This window comes from Manacus candei, unplaced genomic scaffold, assembly GCF_025592945.1.
Source record: "Manacus candei isolate 608988 ecotype Guabito, Panama unplaced genomic scaffold, ASM2559294v1 h1tg000014l, whole genome shotgun sequence".
Taxonomy (NCBI): domain Eukaryota; kingdom Metazoa; phylum Chordata; class Aves; order Passeriformes; family Pipridae; genus Manacus; species Manacus candei.
Window position 1 is genome coordinate 22,701,568 of NW_026138062.1, and position 21,252 is coordinate 22,722,819.

The 21,252-nt window shown below is 44.1% G+C and overlaps 1 protein-coding gene across 1 annotated transcript; it reads right to left on the reverse strand.

Annotated features, from left to right (window-relative positions):
• Positions 1-122: 122 nt before the first annotated feature.
• Positions 123-18,735, reverse strand: CNMD (chondromodulin). Its single transcript, XM_051778741.1, has 7 exons — positions 18,563-18,735; positions 18,042-18,176; positions 15,482-15,622; positions 12,742-12,855; positions 9,951-10,104; positions 8,506-8,708; positions 123-6,189 (listed from the first exon to the last, which is right to left on the reverse strand). Exons 1-7 carry the CDS (start codon positions 18,632-18,634, stop codon positions 5,974-5,976), a joined length of 1,035 nt encoding a protein of 344 aa, XP_051634701.1. The 5' UTR covers positions 18,635-18,735; the 3' UTR covers positions 123-5,973.
• Between the last annotated feature and the right edge of the window lie 2,517 nt (positions 18,736-21,252).

The following is a 21,252-nucleotide window of genomic DNA, read 5'->3' on the forward strand; positions in this document are numbered from 1 at the left end:
AAACCTGGCATGTATAGGAGTAAAATGTGCATTCAGGGAAGAGGATGACTTTACTATTCTTGATGCAGACACAAAATACCCACTTTTGGAGTCCTTCCACCTTGGCGATAGATAGCTGTAGTCATAAGTGATGGAAGGTAGAAAATTTGGTGTGACTGGAAATTCTTACAGAAAAATGGGTCCTCTGTCTGCCTTGTGTATTCCAAAAGAAGGATCTTTTGTAATTGCCTGAAATCAAAGACAGCAAGCAGTTGCTTTAAGTTCTGTGATTTCTGAATACTGGGGAGTGTTTAGAGAAGAACCTGTATGTCCTTAATTGTGCAGCTTTTTTTTCACGACCAAATTGTAAATAACAATATATACAGAGAATATTTACAAAGGAACTGAGAATGTAAGTACTGTCTCTGTTTGTACTACCTAGATACAAGTCTAAAAGGGCATATAGATGCTCAAAAGCCACTTGGACATGGTCCTGGGCACCTGGCTCAAGGTGTCCCTGCTTGAACAGGGGTGTTGGACAGGGTGACCTCCAGAGGTGCCTTCCAACCTGAGCTGTTCTGTGATTCTGTGAAAGAGACATGAACTCACAAAGTTGTGTTAAACGTGCCTAATCCATGTGCCACTGTCTTTTGGGAATTCAGAGATACCTAAATAGTCTGTGATCATAGAAAACACCATGAATTGCAAATATTGACAACACCCTGAAAGCCACTTCATTCCTTACTAACCATTGGATGCTTCTCTAAGTTTGCTACTTTTCCTTGCTTTCCTAATTATGTGCGGTTTTCCTGATTGATTGTTACTCTACCTGTTTTCTTTGTATTGAATAGGTTAATTTACTGCTGTGTGAATTGGAGGAGCTTGGTATAATATAAAGGCTGTTAGAACAGGTGTTTGAATAGAACGAGTGAAGTCTGCAGCTGTTCAGTAATTAATGATGATTGAAAACTAAAGAGGAGGAAGGAAGGATGTATTCTATCCTTTCTGAGGAACGGGAATCTAGATTTTGCAGTGATGCTGGGAAAGTGCAGTGGCTTTTTTCCTACTGTTGTTACTATGCCTGTACAGTAGAGAGATACCAAAATTTTAAAGTCTCACAAATCCCAAAACGAGAGTTTGTTTTTGGATGTATGCGGTAGCAATGAACTTTGGATAGTCATAGTGGGCAACTGTAGCTGTGACTACAGTCTTGACATAACTGCAGTTTCTTCAGGCACTCTGATCCTGATAATCCTATAGTGCAAGCTGGGCAGCGGTTTCTTTTGCATCACTTCTGGATTCAGAATTAATTTGTTTTTTCCAAAGCTCAAATTTGATAACTTTCAGAACTGAATGTCACACTGCTCTTTGAACACTATGAACTGGGGTAGATTGGATTTAGGAATGGCTTTGTGTGTACCTTACCTCTTGGCACTTACTGAACAACATCTGCTTCTTGGAAGAGTTTCTCAAAGAATATACTTGTGACCTGTTTCAGTGATTTGTTAGCTTCAGTGGAGCTTTTCTTGACCTTCAGAGAATTCTGAGTAGCTCAACATGTAGAGCATTTGCCATCCATATGGGATCCTAACATTGAAGTTGACTTGATTTGGGATAGGTACTTGAACTCAATTCTCCTGGATAAGTGCTTTGCTGCTTTTTATTTATGCTCTGAAAAGCATTTCTTCCTTTCTAGTGTAGAAGGAAGACAAATGTCTGAGTGCTTCTCTTTGTCAGAAAATTGGGTTCTTGTCTCCTGGCCAGCCTTGCTTTATAAATGTCATTTGGAGCACTTAACAGTGCTTAGCGAAGGCTTGCTATGGGCAAAAGCCTAGATAAAAATCTCTTAAATAGAAATTAAAAAGTAATGTGAGGATATTTTCTGCCAGTCAAGTTGCTCTTACTTACTGAAGAGAACACAGTAGAACTTCCTCTGTCTACTTTCACTTACTGAAAGACCATGGGAGTGTTTCGTCAGATAAGCACAATATATTCTTGTATTAAGTGGGTACTGTTTCACTGCTTTGAGATTCAATTCACGTAGCTTAAGGCAAAAAGTAAAATAAAATGCATTGCTATTTATGTACTCCTGAGGCATATGTAATGCAAATATAATGCTTTAGCTTCAGGCTAAAACTTGTAGCAATCAAGTGGTAGAGTGCTCTGTCCATCTCAATCCTGTAAACCAAGTTTGCAGGTCTAAACATAATTCTGTCATGTTTCTGAGCACAGGCAGATAATCTGTGTGTGTTCCACCTTAGAATTTAGGTGAACTAGTAATGCAGCTCTTTTTGCCTTTGGGAAAGGGGAATGTGAGGATGCGTGTGTTGAATTTTTCTTCTGTTTGGAGGGGATTGGATTAAAGCAGTAGGCAAAATTTCCTTACAGAGCTGGGGAGAAGGTGCTTCATGAACTTTGTGAACAGTATGTTTTGTTCTTGACAAAACGCACGCAGAACAGTTCCAGAAGCCCTAGGTCCAGAGAAAGCTAGCGGGAACTTGGAGGTTGAATAGAGGCTCTGAAAGATACAGTGGCAATGAGTGCCTACAAGGACAGAGTAGATGATGTTTTAGTTGTGTTCAAACCTCTTGAGGGTTTTTTCCCCCAAGCCTTTTGGTCATCTGTAAATAGTACTGTCTAGAAGACCCAGGTAGTTTCACCTCAGTGCTCGGATTTGTGCATCTGTTGCAAACATGGGAACAGGACAGTGAGAGGTAACGGTAGATTTGCCGTTTAACACCACAGATGGGGTTACTCTGCTCCTGGTCTGGAGGAAGATGCCTGTGTTGCAGCTTAAGGCTGTATCTCTCATCTTTGGTATAGGTACAGTGTTTATAAAAGATCACTGAAACTTCCTTGGAATTTGTTTGTGCTGCAGTAGGAGTGAAGTGTTACGTGGGAGGCAGAAAACAGATTCCTTCCCCTACCCCCACTTCCATGCCTTCCAGCTTCTTATTGATTTTTCAATGTACATACAAGTGGAGGGTGATTCCTGTATCAAAAAGGACAAAGAGAGAGACTCTGGTTCATTTGTTTTAAGTGGGGAGAAAGCAAACTGTAGGTTCAGAAAAGAGACTTCTGCCTTCCCATCACTGGCTTTCAGTCTTTTTAACCCTATGGCATTGCTTCCCGTTTTCCTTCTCTTTTCCACCAGCCTGAAGTTATCCCCTTTTTCTGCTCTAATCTGTTGTGCCATCCTAATCCTCCTAGTACACAATCACATGGGTAATTAAGTTTTAAGGATAGTAGAATTACAGTGCTCTGACAAACATCCCCCCACCTGTAGTGGGAAATACTGTTGATGACAAGGTCGTTCCTCTTTCTCTCCTCCTTCCCTAAACTTTGGTCAAAAGGTTTCTTCTAGCACAGGGTCAGATTGCAGGAAAATCCCACCCCCTCCAAATGCTGAAGTGTTGGAATGCCTTTAGTATGCCAAGGTATTATATTTGTGGTGGCAGTGAAAAACGTCAGCATGGGTAGTAAATACTGTATAGTAGTGAATCGGATCGCTCCAGATAGTTAGAGCTGGAGTCTGAGCCACCACTGCAGGGAATATCACTGTGTCTTTTCATACTGTTGGCTTGTTGGTTTTATTGTTGTTCCTGTGTCACCTCAGAACTTTTCCTTCAAAATTAGATGATGTGCTGAAGTAAGACTTTTCAACCTTGCTGCAGCACAAGATCTTTACTTTTCTTTCCTTGAATCTAGTATGAAGGTAAATAGGAATTTGCTTGTTTGAAGCTTGAGTTGAGGATGGCATTTTGTTGCATATCTTTTGGAAATGGATAAATTTTATGATCACTCAGGCTTTGTTGGCACTGTGCATACAGAAGTGTTCTTGAGACATACATGCTGTATGTGACAGTTTAACGCATCCATGAGTAGGATGCTTTTTTCACTTCTTGCATGCTTTGTGACTGCCTATAGAAAGCAGCTGATGCAAGCTTTTGTTTAGGAAGAATCAGTTTTCTTAAGAATGTGTAGACAGGTAAATCACCTACAAAAAGGTTTTCTGTGTCTTCAGAAGGAGACTTTGTTTTATGGGGGGAGACAGAGAGAAGCAGGTCACAGGTTGCCTCAAGATGCAAGACAGCAACAGTCTAGTTCAGCTATAGTCATATTTCCCTCTTTTTTGCCTTCAGTGTTTCACTTGCTGATCCCCTTCCTTTCCTCTCTAGACAGTTCTTGAACGAGTATGTAAAGGAATTGTTACAGTTTCTACATTGAAAAAGGCACAGAAAGCGATTGTTGTTTTTTAATGTATTTGTTTAATGTGCAGTAAAAAAAAAAAAGGAAACCTGACTTTTCTAAGCATATGAATGACATACTGCTAAAACAACATAATGATCAAGGTCATTTTCAGTTTAAAAAGGAGAAACTCAAATTTAACAGGCCTTGAAATCCCACTTTAAGAAGTTTATAATTTAAATATTTCAAAGCGAGTCTGTCCTTCAGATTAAGGGAAGGTGAAGCTTACATTAAAAAAGCTACAATAGAACAAAATACTGAATTCTAGTCTCATCTTATTCTCATTTAACACTTTGCTTTTTAGATATGCAGTTTAGCATTTCACATGAGGTTGTCTTTATTTTCTTTAAGCCATGATTATGTCAAATTAATTCCTCTTTTCTGTGTATCACGCAGTGTTAATAACATTACTGGGCTTGCAACATCTCAAGAGCTGTTTAGTCAAAAAAGTGAATGCTCCAGAAAGTGAACTTTAAGAAAAATTGGACCCTTTTGTTCATAAAGACCATCTAGATGGCTCCATAAACTCGGTGGTAGGGTTCAGGGTGTATAGTATGGATGAAGGCAGTATAATACCTCTGTCTTTGGTTTTCAAGGCTAGTCAATTCTAAGTCATTCCATCTTTGAGTATTTTGGCTTAGTACCTTCCTTAGAGGTTTAACATCTAATAGGATCAATCCCAATAATTGCAGAGTTTGCCTAACCAAAAAGGGTGAGATGAGAAACCCTTTTCTTTTTTTTCTTTCTTTTTTTTTTTTTGTTCTCCTTGCTGGTAAGCAGTTTCTCTTCAGGGAACGGAGGTTAGTTTCAGTGAAGCTAAAGGAGCTAGTCTGAATGGCTGCTATCCATGTGGAATAAAGAGGGGTTGTAATCTTGTGTCAAAAGTGTCTAATTCAAGGATTTATAAATAACAGTGGCTGTTGCAGATTCTGAAGGGCCTTGAGGCTCTTTGGTCTGCAACTGCATGTAAATACTCTTGCTGTAGTAACTGGATAGCAGATACTTGTTAGACACTACAGTGGTATCATGGATACAAGATTCTTAATGCTGAGGCTTCTTTGATGTTGGGATGTGCGAAGGGTTTTGATTCTGCAGCCACGCACATTCCCTTCTACAGCCCCTTTTCCTGCTGTTTGTTTCCGATTTAGCACAATGTATGCTTTCCCGTGTCCCCTGGAGCAGCTTTGGGGGAAAGGTATGCTGTAATTGGTTTATAACCATTCATAATGACCTGGCAACTCCAAATAGCAACGGGGAGCAACTTAACGGGGAGCAACTTAACTTGTGATTTATTTAAGTAAGCTGCATGGATGAAAGGCACTCCCAAGTGTACAAGTTGAGCTAGTTGCCTAATTGGATGTAAATTCTCACATGTAGCTTGGAAAGAGAGGATTTTGTTACGAAAGGCTGAGTTTATAGGCAAGGTTCTGGACTGCTAAACCAGTTTGTGAGCAAAGTTTATTATTGTCTTTTTTGGGGAATTGAGTCTCAGTTTTTTAGTTCAGCAAGTGCTAATATACCCTTGTCACTTGTAAATCTAATAGAATATTAACTTAAGATTTTAATTTGAAGTTAGAATATCTGACCTTGCTTCTGGTGCAGTAAAACATACTTTGATTTTGAAAACCAGGATCGGTACTGCTGCTTTGGTTGTAGTCTGTTACCAGTTTGTCGTCATTGCAATTCCTGCTTATGTTGTCAAGTCTCCTGATTTTTTTAAAGATTTTTTTTTGTCAAGGCTTTCTCTCACACAACACCCATGATACGAGCAACCCACCAGCTGCAAGGCATGATGATTCGGCAGGCGGTGCGACACCCTTGGTAGTTGTAAGGCCACGGGTAGTAGCCCATGAGGGGCTCGCAGATTCTCTGGCACTGTGTGTAACTGCGCCGGCATTCAATGCAGCACACGCCCAGGTGATCCAGCATGGGGTCAAAAGCCATCCCTTCACCTTCCAGCTGCTGAAATGTAAAATATTAAATGTCATCCCGGTGCTCTCATTCTAACAGAATGGCAGAACAAACCCATGCTCCTGTTAACCCCACAAAGGGTAAAAACTGAAATCCTGGGCCTGTGGAAGTTAACTAAGCTCCCACTAAGTGACCCGTACATCTTGCTTTATTATTTTTTTTTCTTTTGTCTTGCTCTCTTTGGCAGAAGTGGAGAATTGGTGCAATCACCCATGTAAAATGAAAGGAACAACAGGCAGCTCTAACTTCCTTGTTTTTCTTCTACAGTCCTTGCAAAAGATCCAGCAACAGAAAGCTCCCAAGTTTTAAATATTAGTGATGAAAAAGATTTCAAGAGTTATCTGAGTCTTTTGTGTAGGTGATGATGCCTGAAGTATATGCTGTGTCTTTTATGTTTTGTTTTAATTTTTGTATTTTAATGATTTTTACAGCATTCCTAGGAAACTACTCTTTAAGGTATTCCCCTGGTCCCCTGCAGTTTTCTGAGTATTTCTCTCTTGTCTCTGTCTGCTTCCTTCCCTCCCACTCCCACCACACTTAGATGCATTGTGGACAGTGAGAATTCTGCCTGTTCTGTAGTTGACAGTAAGGAGTTAAATGGAGCAAAGCATACATAAAAGCCTTTACCCTTCAAAATTCCTTTCCTCCTTTCTGTGGGAAAAAGGTAACCTGGATATTCTGCTTTTTGAAGCTCAGTTGTTCTTTGCCCATTGGTGTTATTTCAAGAAAAGCAGCAGCAAAGAGCAAATACTGAAGTACCAGTCAGCTTTTTACCTGAGCATTCGTCATTCATAAAACTAGCAGCACAACAAAAAGGTGGGACATGGAAAGGTGCCATCTCTTGACTGGGGTACAGGACACTGGTGACAGCTGGGTGTTGTTTGGGACCCCAGCAACTCATTCCCAGTCCTGGGAGCAGGGAGGATGTTGTTTCCTTGGTCAGGATTCATCATCCTTGAATTCAGATACCTGCACTGTGAACTTCTACACCTGAGCTCGTTGTCCAGGCTCCACTTACAGCGGGTGAAGAGAAATAGCTCTAGGGAGGATTCATTTAATCCTTCAGGAAAGACTTACAGTATTACTAATGGTCCTTTTAAATCAAATTATTTGATCTCTAAGGAAGCTTGGATATCGGCATCTGTGCAGTAACTGTTGGTGAAGGTGAATCCTGCTCTGCAGGCTGAGGGAAGTCTGATGACCAGTATCTGGCTGGCCATTCTCCATTTGGCCTGTCAGCCCTTGGCTGGAAGAACAGACCTGTGGCAGTTGCTCTGCCACTGCCCTCCAGGGGTGGGGCAGCTCAGACCTCATGGACATGTTCATGTCAGTAGCTGTGAGAAGTTACCTTCCAGTGCCACTGCTGTTTTACTATCTCATGAGAGAGTCGATTTAGATCCACTTTATTTGGAGTGATTAATTTAAGTTTAATTAAGGGATGTCAACTCTGCAGAATGCTGTCACAGTATAATGATCTCCTGCTGTTGCATAAATGTCAAGTCAAAGCTGGGACTTGCTTCCAAAGCAGGAGGCATTTATCTTGTGACAGTGTTGTATTAAAATGACTTATTCCTGCTGCACCAAATGATGGGTGTAAATTGTCTGGCGCTGGTGCAGTAGACTGGAAGGTGCCTACTGTACAGCCAGCTTTCCTGCAGCGCAGCAGAGGTGTTGGGACACGGCAGGGTGGCTCCTGTGCTCTTTCTGTGGGCTGCTGCTTCTCAAAGGGTGAGAACGAGTTTTATGATAGTCGTCCTCCATCCACTGTTGCTGTCTAAACAGATTCTTCTCTGCCAGTTGCTTGCTAGACTAGAGTTGCTTACCCTGATAGAGAAGAGGCTGAGAAAAACAAATTTATTTGGCTGGACCATAATCTCTTTGCAATCAGACACTGCTACTGCTTTCCTCTGTAGTAGTCACTTGTGATACTAATTTGTTTCAGAGCAAAGCATGTTTCTAGCTACTGGACTCTCTCTCATAGTAAATGATGGGGTTCAGCTATCGACCAGCTTTGGTTTGTTTTCAGAAGGTGCTATCCTTGTCAGATCTCCAGTGCTGTTTCCATATGAACCTGGAAACCCCAAAAAGCAACTTGTCATCAACTTACCTTAACCTTGTGATCTCAAGCACTTGTACTTGTTTCAGACTGAAATCTAATCAAAACTGGAGAAGAGCTTCTTAGGTGTTTTGCAAGTGTGTTATTTCAGAGTAAAGCTGAACAGGCAAAATTGTGCAGATTAAAAAAAAAAAGACAAACCCCACATCACCATCTGAGCTCTGAGAGAAGATTGCAGTGCGAATACTTACATTATATGGGTTGTCTGGATTAAATGTTTGATCTGTTTCTCGTCCCATTGGCCTGGTGTCGTTAAACTGGTGATCAAGCTCTTGACTCAGTTGCACTGTAGGTGACCTGGGGTTTACTTCTTCAGCAGCAGCTTCCAAGTCTTCCTCATCAAAGTTTGATCCTGATTGGCGCTTGTTTCTCTTCATTTCTCTCCTTTGGCTATCTGAAGAAATAATCACCAGAGGATAATCTTGAACATTCACAGTAAAGATAAACAGAAGGTTCCTTGTATTTATCTAATGTTTCAGTGATTTCTTTAAATACTGAAAAAAGGAGAGGATGGAGGGCAGAGAGAAAGCCAAAGCTGTGCATTAGTAAACCATGAGCATCCCCATGGGAGCTGCTTGCCTTTCTTTGTTGTATCTGCAGCCAATGTCAATCCAAAACAGTATGATTACCTTTTTTTCTCCCCTCTTCCCCTCCTTGAGGCAAAATGTGTGTGAGAAGATTGGTTGGGGGTTTTTTGACCCACCCCATGGTCACTGATGCCAAGTCAGCAGCAGTCGCTAGCACTAGCAAGACCAGTCATACACATCTCATTTTTTAAAAATGATTTTATGACAGAATGGTGCCCTACTCTCAAGGACAGCTGGGGAACCTGGTGGAAACAGGTTCTGGACAGCTTTGATACTGCTCTTTTGTTGCTCAGTGGGATAGGCAAGGTCATGAGGAAAGTGGAAAATGTTGGTAGCTTGGATCCACAGGTGCTCTGAGATGTGGTGAATTTTTTTGGCTTGTGTTGTCCTCCCCAAGTGTTCTGATATTAACTGGACCAAGGAAGAATAAATCTTTACAAGCCTTCTCTCCTCTTAGGCCTGGAAGTCACCTGGAGAAGTTGCTGTCTCCCTCGTGACTCCTGAACTCCTTTGCTAAACTTGGCTCTGGGTGACAAGAGTACTTCAGTGTTGGGACTGCCCCCAGAACCTCCACCAGTTGGGTAGCTTAAAGCATCTCATCCTTCCACTCCACTGATATCCTCTGGAGAAGCAGAGTAGGAAACAGGACAGGCTATGGTCCCAGGCCAGGAACTTGATATTCCCCAACTCTTGGCCAGGTATAATGTTCCTGCTACCTGGTGTCAGCTACTTCAATGTTTTGGGGGCTAGTTTGAGCTCTTGTCATTCTGAGGAAGGAGGCTAATTTCTCTGGGAATGTTTCATCTCATAGACACCCACATGGGCTGTATAAATTGTCTGAGGAAATACAAATATGGAAAATCTCTAATGGATAAACTTCAAACCCCCAATCTCGGCATGAACCCACAAAAGCATCGGAAAACAGGCTGGGCAAGGGAGGAGAGGAGTCTGGTTTCCCAGATGTGCAAGTTTCAGTGGCAAACATGATGTCGGGAAGGCATTTAGATGAAGGGAGGGATAAAATACTTTTTAAATAAAAGAAGTGTTACCTTTGGGATATGTTGGTCGCAGCCAGAAAATTGGAAGATCCCCGCAAAGCTCTAAAATTTTGGGGCTTAGGAAGCTGTTATGCTTGATAGGCTCATCTGCAGCCACCCAGATAAGGGAATTTTTGTCAAATCTCACAGGCATGATTTCATCTTCCTGCAAATAGAAGAGTGTAAATCCTTTGCTGCTCAGTGGGCAGTCATGTGCCTGCTTTCTCTTAATTCTTGAGCACCAAGCTGTATAATCACCCGCTGCAACTACTACTGAGCATCCTTCTGTTGCATGAATGTGAACTGGCTTTACAGAGCCAAGGCCTGGGGAAAGGCTACCGCAGCTGAAACAAAGGGCAAAACTACTGTCAGCTTCGCTGGGGCTGTGATTTCACCCATCTCACTCCTGGAAGGCTTTTGCCCCATGTGCGTGGGCTGGGTGTCAGAGATCTTTTTAGCCCAAAGCATCGGTATTCCAGGTGGTAGAAACTGTGAAGATTTACCACCTTCAGCAAAGCAGCAATGAAATACTCCAGCAAAACCCAAGCCCCTAATCTTTTATTATGCCCCGTTCACATTTGATGTACTCCCAATATAACTGTATTTACAATGTGTGCAGGGGATGGGGGGCGGAATCTTGTTCAGAAGTTTTAGAGAGGATTATAGCTTGAGAGCTGCTCCAGCTTCCAGTTCTAAGTCAACGTGATCGGTCTGATTAAAGGTCTTGTTTGGTAAAAGCAATTCAATTGACCAAAAACTTGAAGTGCAAGTTAAAGGAGCCTGCCTTTTTGAAGTGTACCCTGCAGGTTTTTGGTTCATATCTTCAAAGTAATGCAGGAAAATGCCAGTGATTGATTCTTTAAAGTTGTTAGTTCAAAGTATTATTTTACATAAAATGTGTAAGTATTTTATAGCAACAGTGAAATATTAAAAGAAAACCAACTTTTGAATCATGAAAACCAGTATGGTTTCAAAGTTAAAATTCTAAATTGCTTTCATAAAAGTCGTCAAAACTTGTTATATAACTGACTAGATCAATTTATTCCCTTGGGTTGTTGTTTCTTTAGTGTGTTTATTGATTTCTTTTGTAGGTCTCAAGTCATTTAAGTTTGCTTTCCAATCTGTCTACTGCTCTTTATTTATATTCTCTCACTTAAGCTTTTATCAACATCAGAAATATCTAAGTCTAGTTTTCAGAAATAAAAAATACCCTTTGTTTTTGTTTGAGATGATCCTGACTTGTGAGCGGACAGAATTTGGGTATCTATAAAACTCACTTTACTCAACCATTTTTTTAAGCAATGTTATGATACGTGTTAGAAGAAAACAGCACATGCATACTTTCTCCCAAATACTTGCATATGAGAGAGAGGACTTGCTCTAGGAAAAATAAGTACTATTTTGCCATTCCTGTTGTACATCTAGCCTGGAAAGTCGAATGTCAGGGAAAGATTAATGATAGCACTGAGTTGCCTGCTTGTTTTGGCCTCGGTGCATACAATTCATTGCAGCGTTCATGTAGGTGATGCATCTTTGGAGAAAATGCACAAAAAACAGGACAAGGAAACAGGCTTGTTGTCACCAGGTAAAGTATTAGAAATAACTTTTTGACTGTTTTAGGATAATGTCTTCAGGTCTATGACTTTGTTCTTACAAAGAGATGAAAAATTCAAACTTTATCTTTAGGCAGTAGTGCTAGTGAAGACAAAAAGCCCAGCTGCCTTTAAAATAAGGCAAGGCAGGAAAGACGGAGCTCTCTGTCTGGAATTTGTGCAAGTTCTCTTTCCCACCATGGGGAAAATTCCACCAGCTTCAGGGGGCTTTGTGACATTTCTGCTGCCTTGCTGACTTGGTTTGGAGACCTTTTTCCCCTTAGTTTTGAAGTAGATGTTCAGTAATCACAGCACCATTGTAGGTAGGTACAGCCTTAACAGCGCCTCTCTCCTTGGTTATTGTATCTGCTTTTATTCTCTTGGGACCAGAGCAAACCTAGGAAAAGAGGTTGTGAATCTCCTGTGCTCTCCTGACAGTAGCTGAGCCCCCACCAGTGTCCAGGCTCAGCTATACTCAAGTCACTGGAGCCACTTCTGTGTGAGAGATGGGTTTGGGGGTCTGAGCTCTGGGAAACTCAGACTTTGTGCACATAAAGCTACAGGCTGTTTTTGCAAAAGTGAGGTGAGGAGACAGTTTGGCGGTATCTGGGTGAGAACTGCAGCCTTTTTTCTGGCTGTGATGCAGATTCTATGAAATTTAGTTGCCATGTTGTAAAATTGTTTGACACTAAGAAGGCAATTTCTTTCTTCTGAGTTACCTGAATTTTTGCCATATTTTCCACAATTCCCTTTTATTGACTATTTCAGAGGGCTTGAGTGATGGAGTCCATGCTTCTGTTCAAGAGCATTGATAGAAATCTCCTGGGATCTACCATGATTGCATTGACTAAAGAGCTGCTTCTTCCATGCTCTCTCTTCCAGCCTTGTGCACAGCCTATTCTCAAGCAGGTGCTTTTGTCATGGAGGTCTCCTATGGATCTGTTAGAGATCGGTCTGTGGCTTCCCCACTCACTAATCTGCAGCCTCTCACGATGTCCCTGGACACAGTGACATGCCTGACACCAATCTTGCTTTTCAGGGACCCCTTGCAACCAGTCAGTGAATCCTCAACTGTCATTCACTATCCTCAACAACCCTACAACTAGCCACAGTGGCTTTCAAATCTCATTTTTAGTTGTATTTAAATACCACTTTAAGACCCTCTCTGTACAAAGAGTAGTTGAAAAGTAAATAATTAGATTACCCCTTACCAGCTCAGATGAGAGGCTCGCTTTAGTCATAGCATCAACTTCGGGGACGTGAGCTTTTGGCTGAGCTTTGATGTAACACTTTTCTCCTTCAGCAAAACGGATCCCAGTTATGCCCTGCAAAAGCAGAAGGCAGAGGGTTGTGCACAGCCCTCCAGCTCCTCGCTACCCCAAGAAAGCGCCTCAGCTCTGCTAAAATTGCCACTGAATTTTCATTTTGAATGCTAATCTTATTTAAAACCAGATGCAATAAAACACTCTTCTCTCATCATTTACTTCACAATTTTGGTCAAATGGGTCTAGAAGTTTTTGCTTCATTTCTGAAAGTGGGGTGTGTTTTATGTAAGTGCTTCCATGGAAGCTGTAGGCTACTTGGAGTAGCTCTGTTAAGGAATTACTTGACATGATTTGAACTGTAACTTAGCACCTAACGTAGGAAGTCTCAAAGTTGTGTTAGCTGGTGGTGTGGTACCCTTGTGACACAGATTTACAAAAATACGGGGGCAGCTTAGTTCAATTTATACACGTAAGTGGCTGTGACAGCAAGGGGAAGTTCGTGATGGGAAATTTGGTGCAGAAATCTGTGTGTGGGACTTCGTCTCGCCTGCTAGGGTGAAACACAATTGCATAAACCATGGATGTCTAGTTTTAAGCAAGAGAAGGAGCTCCAGAGGGAGCAAGTCTCCAGAAAGTCTTGGGGTGTACCTTCCAGACCTGTGCCAGAACTTCAGGCATCAACATTTTGCAATGGGAACCTTGTCTGTAGTTTCTACATTTCTGCTGTAAGATTTGGTTATCCATAAAAGAACTCTTTTTTTATGTTATAAATTTAGATACCTTGTTGTAAATGACGAAACTTCTTGTTTTTCATACAGTTGCACATGCTCCAGCCAACCACTGAAATACAATTACTTAGTGCCTTTTGAGATGTGCTAGTTTTCTGCCTGGCCTCTAGCTGCCAGGACAAGGGGGCATGGGTGTCAGCATGGCCCCTCTCACCTGCCCTGAAGGGGCATCGTGGGTGCCCTGGCCATCTAGTGCAGCATGAGATGGATGGTACTGGGACACCTGAGTCATGTCCTGTATGTTGCAGGTCCTGTATAGCTAGGCACACCCCCATCGAAACAAAGTGACTAATTGTTGAGCAGTAAGAGAGGGGATGGCTGTGCAGGGATGGGTGCACTAGGAAATAAGGCTTTGTGATGCACCAAGCATGCTAGGAGTACCCTAATATTGCCAAATCCAGGCCTTCACTGACTGTGCAGTCATTCCAGCAATGCCAGTCAATCGAAAGCTACTGATGTAAATACTAATCCATTGGAAGCACATCTCTTTGATTGCTTTCACCTTTTTGTGCATTCTTGGCTCAAAACCCAAGGGGCAGCATCCCTTTGCTCTCACTGAGCCTGGTCCTGGCTCTCTGTAATTACAAGCAGGCACTGTCCCTGAGAGGTCCTTTTAGCTGGTTGGTGTTGGGAGCTGATTTCTGACCTGGGTACGACAGGCAGTACTTACCAGCAACACATGTAGAGGCAAAATGAATTTGGTATCTCTCCAGTGGACTCATGCTTTTGAGTGGATGTGAAATCGCAGTGGCAAATGAGAAGAGCTCACTGTAGATGCTCTTATTCAGCTGCTAATAATGTTGCTATGGTGATGTTAATGAGAGTTCCATAAAGGCAGAACCGCAGCTGTGGTTGGGGTCCTGTGGTTGGGGTCCAGGGTCTCCTGGCATGGATTTTTTTGTACTTGCTGAGAAGCCAAGGAGCTGAATTTCCCTGCCTTTTTAGATCTAGCAAGGGGAAGGTGGCTGCTCCAGAGGCAGAGATGCTTCCTAGCAGCAGCATCTTTATTTTCAGTGCTGCTTTGACTTACAGAGGACTTAACTCTGAAGTTGATTGTTTTGCGCCTGAGAACATTAACTGCAGAGTCTGGGCCCTGTAAATGGGTTTCTGCAGCATCACATAGATGTGCCTTTAGTAGCTCAGGGGTAGTACAGGTCAGTGAACTACTCTGTCCAGTCTGTTGAACTGTGCTGAGATTTGGCATCTGTTTGGTCCAGACTCTGTGCTGAGCAGCCACAGCCAAGTTGCTGGTGTACCCAAATGTGTTTGCTTCAATCCAAGTGACCCAGCACCTTGCATTTGGTGAATGGATGCATAATCTGTGCTAAATGCCTCCATCCTTTCCCCTGGGGATGAACTTAGGCCAAGCCATGGAGAGCAGTTCCCATCCTTGATCTCAGGGCAGAGCAAGCTCCCCAGGTCAAGCACTGTATAGTGGTCTCTCCTTGGTGTCTAGTTGGCTTACTGTCTTGACCCTATGCTCCTAAAACAAGTATGTTTGGGGAGGTGGTTTTTCCAGTTCAAATGACAGGAAATCATGCAAGGGTTGTTTCACAGCCTGCCAGAATGTTTTTCTAGCAAGATCTCAAGGTTGCATGTTGTAGTTCTGCTCAGTGGTGTGAAAATGCAGTGTTAACATGGAGCCAAATCTGATGTAGCCTGATCCATATTACTTCCCGGAGTGGTACATGGCATGGCTTATTCCCAAAAAGCACTTAGATTTTGTTTAGGAGGAAACTGCCTGTCTCCCTGTAAAAGCAAGCCAGGAGAGTAAGAATGTTTGTGCGGATGTTTGGAGGCTGGAGCCTGAGACTGACTGGGGCAGAGAAGTCAGGGCAGGGCAAGGTGTCCTTGGAGTCCAGCAGTGGAGCATGAAGGACAAGGGTGACAGTACTTACGATCTGAAAATCATGAACTTCAACAGCCTCTTCATTCCCACTTCCTGTTTTGAATGTCTCTAAGTTATTTCCAGCATCTATTTCCATTGATCCATCTTGTACTTTTCCATTAATGCTCATAGTGTAGTGAACGTTGTACACCTGGAATTGAAAAAAGAGCAATAGCACATGCTAGTAGTTGCTTGTTGCTTTCCTCCTACACTGGGCAGTGGGTCAGTCTGACTATCATATCCCTTCTAACTTTTGCTTCTGTAAGCATTTGATAACCCTCCAACAATCAACACTGCACTACTGGACCATCGGGGCAGGCTGGTGGTGGGGCAGCTAGACCAGAGAGGTTGTTCAGTCTCCATCCTTGGAAGTTTTCAAGGCCCAACTGGATAAAGCCCTGAGGAACCATTTCTGACCCCACAGCTGTTCCTGCTCTGAGCAGCAGGTTGGACTAGAGACCTCCTGAGGTCCCCCTTCCAGGGAGTGCTCACAGTTCTACTCAAAAACAATGTGAGTCCACATCCGGGTTCACTCTGACCTAAAAACCTTCTTCTAGGTCATATTTTAGGAATTGCTTGTTATGCTGGCATGATTCCCAAAGGAAAGCAGGAGCGAATATCCTACTCTGAAGGAGACCAACCCCTATTTATGTATTAGGATGTTCTGCTGAGGCACAGAAAAACAGGTTCCTCTTGAATACGAACATGCTTCCCAGCTTGTAATGGATGTGAACTTTGTTTAAATTGGATGTGAAGTTGTATAGGCTTGTATTTTCCTTGTCAGCGTATTTGCTCTTATCCTATTTTCAATGAGGAAAGCTGCAGCGTGGTTTGTATTTGCTGGAGGACCACAATCTGTGGAGGGCTTTTGTGATTCTCTTGTGCAGCTCTGCCAGAAGTGCTGCACAAGCAGTTTATTTTGGGTCTTAAAAGAGCCTTTGCAGCATTTTAATGAAAAATTTACACTGACAGCTAGAGACAAATTTCTTCTTCTCTCACCTTCGCTCAAGAAAGTCTAAGGTGCTAAAGATTCATGGTTCCTCAGTTATACAGAGTCATTCCCATATTCTTAGCTGTCTAGGACTCCTGTTGAATGTGGTTCATAGAACCAGACCAATCTATGTGGCCTCCCCTGATAGGGGCTGAGCTTGAGTAGAGACTTTGATACCCCTGTCAGTTAAGGAAGAATTTAAAAATATAAAATAAAAATAAGGATTAAAAAATGCCTTATTTTTTTAATGAATGATCCTGAATATAATTTTTACAGTTGCTTCCTAAACATTTGCAAGTCAACTGCAGCCTTCTGAGATTGAAGGCAGCTTGGAAAAATAACTCTCAGGTTTCTCAGTGTCTTCACTGGGAGATCAACTTCACATCTAGAGATCAACATTGAAGCTTAATGACTCCTGTGAATGTGACATATTTTGCAAGGCTGAATTTAGATGATGGGAGCAATAAAAAAAGGTGAAACTTTGTCCTGTACTCCATAAGTGCACCCACCTCCTCAGAGCTGAATGCACTGTATCCCCATTTGTGTCCTTCTCTCTTTTCAAAAGCCTAGAGAAGTAGATGGCTCTTGCAGCATGTCTTGGAGGTCAGCAGCGTGTCCTGCCTTTCTGGGGGAAAACCTTGTACTTTTCTTTCTGATTATCTGAATTATCGCTCTGTGTGTGGGTGTGTCTCACAGAGGAACTTCTGCTCTGGTTGCTGGAATTCACACAAGGCTCTCCTTGATGAGGACTGGCGTGTGACCAGAGGCAGCACAAAACTTCTTCCAAGGTAAATTCAAGGATACTAACTTAATTTATGGAGTAAGTCACATTTATGTGTGTACCATCATGTCTCAAATATGCTTTAAACAAAAATACTATGTAAACAGAAAGAAAAGTTAATCTGTAAACATGTTCTAATGCTCTGAGGTTTGGTTCTTACACTGACCAACAGCTTCTCATTTTCATGGGTTTTACGTGTGCCCCGGAAACTGTAAATAACAAAACTTACCGAGACTTTAAAAATTGCTCCACAGCTGCTAAGCAAAAGTGCCTAAGTGTATGCACAGTCATACAAAGCATCAGAGTGAAATAATGGTGCCTGTTACTGGGTTAATTATAGCATTATATACTTGAGGGTCTAGGTAGAATGTGGATCAAGAATGCAGATGATGTGAAAAAGGAATTTACACATTTCAATGCTTTTTTTGTCCTGAGAGCTGGAGCTTGCCCAGGATGTGAATCCCCAGGGTCTTGTTGGGGTTTGAGTTCACTGAGCATTTGCAAGCAGAAATCAATGTAGCATCTGTGCTTTCAAAGATGTTTCGTGTTTGCTAGTAAATGTGCTTCCAGGAAGCTCCATCCAAACAGCCACCACAGATAGCGATTATGGGTTTGGATTTTAGGTGTTTGGAAATTTTTGAAAGCATGGAAAAAAAATACAAGAGAAAAATAAAGACCTCTTTATAGACCTCGCAAGAAGAGTTTCCAGCCCATGCCTTCTCCGTACGTGCAAGAGCTCCAAGCCCGCCCGCCTCCGGGTGCGGACGTGCCACTGGGCCCGGCGCCAGCCGCGCTCACCTGCTGCTCCGTGGCTTTCCAGAAGTAGAAGGCGCCGATGGCTCCGGCCAGGAGCAGGAGCGCTCCAGCGATCAGCACTGCGGCTCCGGCCTTCAGCAGCCGCCCGGGCCCGGGGGGCGCCGCAGCCGCGTACGCCTGCGGGGAGAGCGGGGCTGGAGCGGAGCGGGGACCCCCGGGCGGGCAGAGACCCTGGCCCGGCGGGACCCGCGCCCCGGCACCCCCGTTCGAACCCCGACCCGTCCTGAGCCCTGGGCTTGACCAGACCCGACCCGTCCTGATACGACCCCATCACGATCTGTTCGGCCCGGATCCGATCCCACCCGACCCGTTTTGTCCTGATCCGTCCTCTTACATCCCGACCTGTACCGACCCGACCTGACCTATCCCGGTACCCAACTCGTCCCGTCCCCTCCCGACCCGACCCGTGCCGTCACATCCCGACCCGCTCGGTCCCGTTCCCTCCCGACAGGTTTTGTCCCCATCCCACCCGGTCCCGCCCGGTGCCGCCCCGCATCACTCACGGGGGGCAGGCACAGCTCCACATCGTCGGGCCCAGCGTGGGCGATGGGCACCTTCTCGGAGCCCTCTGCCATGGCTACCGCGGGATGGAGAGGTGCCCCGGGCTCCGCCGCCGCCCCGGTCCCGGCCCCGGCCCCGGCCCCCACGGGGGGCTGCACCGCCCCGGCCCGCCCCGCTCCCGGCCCCGGCCGGCGGGGAGGGTAGGACCGCCCCCTCCAGGGCACAATGAGCCCCTTGAGCTGCCCAGCGGCCGCCGGAGCTCCCTGGGGCTGTGACCTCCTGCCCCGGCCCAGTCCCCCGCCACCCCACGCCCGGGTCTGGTCTCCAGCTCCCGAGCAGGGGGTGTAGGGGACACACACCCCCTGTGTGCCGTGGCGGAGAGGAGGGATGCCCCACTAGAGAGACGGCCGTCATAAAAAAACAGCTTTTAAAATAGAACAACATATTAACTGCTTTTTTACACTTGCCACAGGAATTCACAGGCGCTGGAGTTGACAAGCTGCTTGTTCGGTGATTGCTCTGCTAAACACCTCGCTGCCTGGCACAAGGCAACAGCCTCGTGTCCGGGCTGGGCACAGCCTGGGAAAGGGAACATTGAGCCCAGGCCTGCTACAGGCTTAGCAGGGGCAAAGGATTTGCCTTTGACTTGAGGAGGAAATGCTACAAAGTGTTTTTTAAAAATTTTCATTTATTAAGGTCATGGATACCTTGAGCCTTTACCTCTGAAGTGGATGTATCTCTCAGATTTCCTGTGCTTCCTGTAATTTGACATGCTCAGTTTTTGTTTTGTTTTGTTTTCTGAGCATCTGAAGTACAGTAGGATTATAGGAAATTTTGCTTGAAAGTAATGTTTACCTGCATCTGTTTACTCATCTTAATATTGTACATGGCAAGCTTTTAAGGGCTACAACTGGCTATGTGTGTCTATTCATGTGTCTGTCCATGTCTGTGTTTCTTTCATGCCCCATATGGATGTCCTGACTGTACATACATGCTCATGCATGTGTCTGCATGTGCACTTTGATGCTGGAAAATAAACTGTGCTGGATCCATTTGGGGCTGATGGTGTCAAACACCAAGCACAGCATCCTTCACCAGGCTGGAAGCTGAGAAAAAAATAACAACTGTAAAAAGAGCATGAAGGGGGGATGTCTGAGTTGTGACCTGTCCTGCTCTGCCTTTCTTGCTCAGTGGCCCAGCTCCAGCTATCCAGACAGGCAACAGCACTGCATTGTGGTGGGGCTGTTAATCTGGGGAGAGCCTGCCACATGGGGCCCCATCTAACTGCAGAGCAGCACCTACACTAACTAGATCTGCTGTAGCATTTTTTTTTTCAAAGTATGCATCTCCATTTATGTTTCTCTTCCCCTTCCCCTTTCTTCTCCATTTTGCTTGTCTGTCTTGTTTTGTTCAGTTGTTGCACACTACTGACATGTCCCCCCATTTAAAAATTTCCGGGATCTTGATAGCAGAGGCCAGCTGATGACCTCGTCCCACCATGGCTCATCCCTTGCGAGGCAAGTTTGGCCCCCACAGTTGATTTCCTACACCTGCCTCTTCTCTGTGCCCCACTCCATAACTGCAAAAATCTTATTTTTTTCGTATCTAAATCCCCTTAACTGACTTGACCAGTAGTTTAAAACCCATCATCCAGAGCCTGCTGGCAGCTTTGAGTCTGCGTGTTTGGTGACTGACTATCAGAGACATACAGTCTCCATTTTCCTTCCCTTGAACCCAAATTCATCCTTCCCGTCGATTACTGTCGTTAACGATCAGACCTTCAACCAAAATTTAACTGGCATAGTTTCTGCTGAAAATAAACACAATCACAGCTCATTAAATCAAAAGCAAAGCCTACTGTGCAACTTCCTAAACTAGGACATATTCCAGCCTGCTCTCAAATGACATACTGTGCTAGGTTGGGGCTAATAATAAGATTATGATCCTCTTCATTAGCAAGTATTTTGTTACACCAAAAATCTCGTGAATGGATATGTCTGTCTTGGCAAAATGTGAGAATCCCAGTCTTTGATCTCAAACCTTCATTTAGCATTGCTGCTTTAAAAAGACAGATTTATTTTAAGGCCCCTGTGCTTGTCTCCCACGGGAAAATGTGCCAGGGAAAGAGTGCTTGCCTGGGAAGAGATGATGCTCATTGGGGTTTCAACTTGTTTGAGCTGCTTCCCCTGAGCCTGAGGTGGGAAAGCTGCTGCCCCTCCCATCCTGACACTCATCTGAGTGCCCAGTGGCTCCTTCTTTGGGAGGTGACTGGAAGGACAGTCACCCAAGCTGTTTTGACAAGCAAAAGTGCAGCTCGGGATGTGGTGTTGAGGAGGAATGTCAGCAAAGACAATATTGGTGAAAGACTGAATAGGTGGAATTCAGTCATGCTGGATATTCACAGAGGAACCTTCACTCCAGGTGCTGTGTAATGAAGTGCAATATCCCTCCTGGGGCAAACAGGATGGGGTCAGAGGGCTCACCCCCCCCCTCCCCCCCCCACTGATGGAGCAGTAGTGACCCTGTTGGGTTTTGGCATGGGCAGATTCCAACAATTCCAAGCAATGATGCCATTTACGAGCTGATCTGCAGGGACTGGTGCTCAACTGCCAGTCCTTGGATGGCTGGGGTGTGAGTTGGGTCCTGCTCACCTGGGAAGGTGTGGGTGGGCGAACTGGTCCTTTGGGAGGGA